The sequence below is a fragment of the Mytilus californianus genome, unplaced genomic scaffold, assembly GCF_021869535.1.
Source record: "Mytilus californianus isolate M0D057914Y unplaced genomic scaffold, xbMytCali1.0.p SCAF_2, whole genome shotgun sequence".
In the NCBI taxonomy this organism is placed as follows: domain Eukaryota; kingdom Metazoa; phylum Mollusca; class Bivalvia; order Mytilida; family Mytilidae; genus Mytilus; species Mytilus californianus.
The window spans coordinates 46,818,221-46,820,441 of record NW_026262668.1 but is presented as its reverse complement, the minus strand read 5'-3'; the positions used below and the strand labels follow the sequence as shown (position 1 = coordinate 46,820,441).

Here is a 2,221-nt window from a genome sequence, read left to right as displayed (position 1 = left end):
AATTAAGACACTTTTTGAAATATTTGAATATCCTTGATAAATATTCTACGAATTTTAGTAGTAGCTGAGTTGAATAGATATATGATGTTAACGTCAATGAAATAGTAACCGAACGATACAAATATCCAAGACATATAGGGACTAGGGGTAAACCTAGAAGTAAAAATAATTATTATTCTAAAATGTGCAGGAAAATCATGGGAAAGATTAACTGTAGTCTCAAAGTAATAAGGGCATAGCTTGATGATTATGATATTAACTGAAGAAATGAGTGATACAAGAACACAAGGACGTATAATCTAATATACGTCCTTGACTGATAAGTACAACAAAATAAGACACTTTTTTGAAATATTTGGGTGGCCCTGAAAAGGGCCTTTGGATTGTGTAGTTATTTCTGCTAATCGGGTCTACTTCTTTGACTTCTTGGCGGCCTTCTTCTTGGGAGACTTTCTGGCTTTCTTCTTTGGAGACTTTCTTGCTGGTTTCTTGGCAGCCTTCTTTTTCTTCGGAGACTTTGGCTTTTTGGCCTTCGACTTTGATGACTTTTTAACTGCAGCTTTCTTCTTTCGGGGTGACCTCTTAGCCTTAGCGTTGTTTGTTTTGTTCTTTGATTTCTTGGAACTCTTCTTTTTTGGTGACTTTGCTTTCTTTGCCTTTTTCTTGGGAGAAGAAGGTGCTTTTCCAACTCGGAAGCTACCAGTTGCACCAGAAGCGCCAGCGGAAGTTTTAGGTCTGACTAAAACACCAGATTTCAATCCCTTTGCGAAAGCCAGTTTCATTGCAGATCCGAGGTGTGATGTGTTGATTCCTTTGTTGTTAGCCAGGATGTACTTTCTAATAGCTTGGACTGAAGACCCCTTTCTGTTCTTCATTGCTTGGATGGCAGCAACAATCATGGATAAAGTAGATGGCTTCTTGGCTCCACCCGTTGCTCTTGCTTTCTTTGGTGTCTTTCTTGCCTTCTTTGCTGGACTTCTCTTTGGAGATTTACTCCTACTCCTAGACCTAGATCTGGAACGTCTACTTGGGCTTGGCATATTGGTTACTTGCTTTTACTACGTCAAAATACAAGAATGACAACGATGTCTACAGGTGCTTCATTTATGTTACTAACGCGGACGTGATAGAGAGCACCAATAGAAATTGGATCAGAAAACAGAGGGAAAATGGCGGACAGGAAAATTTGTGCTTCCAAGTTCACTTCAATTGCATAGAATATACAGGTAATTGCGTGAAACCGGAAATTATTAATGTAGAAATAATTGGTAAGATCAAATCTTCAAATTCCATAACAAATAACGCACATTTAAAAATCTTTTCGTCATGAAAGCGTACGTCGAACTTCTAATTGTTTGTTTCTAAAATGTTTGCTCAGTCATAGTGACACTAAAATGGAAAGATAACTGACGTAAAAGGGTATGGAATTGGTTTTATGTGGCCAATAAATGATGCGTGTACCAAACCTAATCATTTTTAGTATAATTAATGAATGCAATATTAAAATATTTGAAGAAGCAAAATAGGTTTCCAGATACATGAACGCATGTCCGCCATTTTTACTTTGGCAATGTTCACTTTGGTCCATTTTCACCTAAAAAATTCCACTCATGTTATGACTGTATTGTCAATAAAATATTTTCTCCTTTTTAGAGATAGATTTCAATGCTTGACTATATTTCCAAAGAATTCATGAAAGCTATTGACATATATGGGTCATTTAAAAAAATGTTCAGTACACCTATGCTAACAAAAGATATGTGTAATGAAAAAGGCAGTTGTAAGTGTTTTAATGAAATTTTGTAGGATTTATGAGTATTTACATCAATAATAAATACGATTTAGATTTATTTTGATGAGATTAAAATATTTATATATGTATAAGGCGACGACCATTTGATTTTCAGGACGAATGGTTTTCATTCACGGAATTTACTACGCCAGGTGAAAATGACTTTAAATGTATAATTTTGCCTGGCAAGAACTAAATATGAATAACTGCTCACAGACAGGATGAAAATGAATATTCTGCAACACAATGAATAGGAAACAAATGGGTACAAAACTGAAAATGAATTATCGTGTAGGAAAAATCCTCCTCCCCAGCAGAGGCGGATTTAGAGGGGACAGGATGTGCGGGCCCCACTTAAGGAGCTATATATAAGGGTCTGGATGGGGTTTACAGAATAGAGAATAATATAATTTAATTATAATCTTTATT

The 2,221-nt window shown here is 35.7% G+C and overlaps 1 protein-coding gene across 1 annotated transcript; it reads right to left on the bottom strand.

The window, feature by feature from the left end:
• Window positions 1–410: 410 nt before the first annotated feature.
• LOC127729890 (sperm-specific protein PHI-2B) lies at window positions 411–1,040 on the bottom strand. Its single transcript, XM_052237824.1, has one exon. The coding sequence runs from the start codon at window positions 1,038–1,040 to the stop codon at window positions 411–413; it is 630 nt and encodes a 209-aa protein (XP_052093784.1).
• Window positions 1,041–2,221: the final 1,181 nt, after the last annotated feature.

Coding starts and splice junctions, on each gene's coding strand:
- LOC127729890 (XM_052237824.1), bottom strand. CDS start 1,040: ATGCCAAGCCCAAGTAGACGTTCCAGATCTAGGTCTAGGAGTAGGAGT.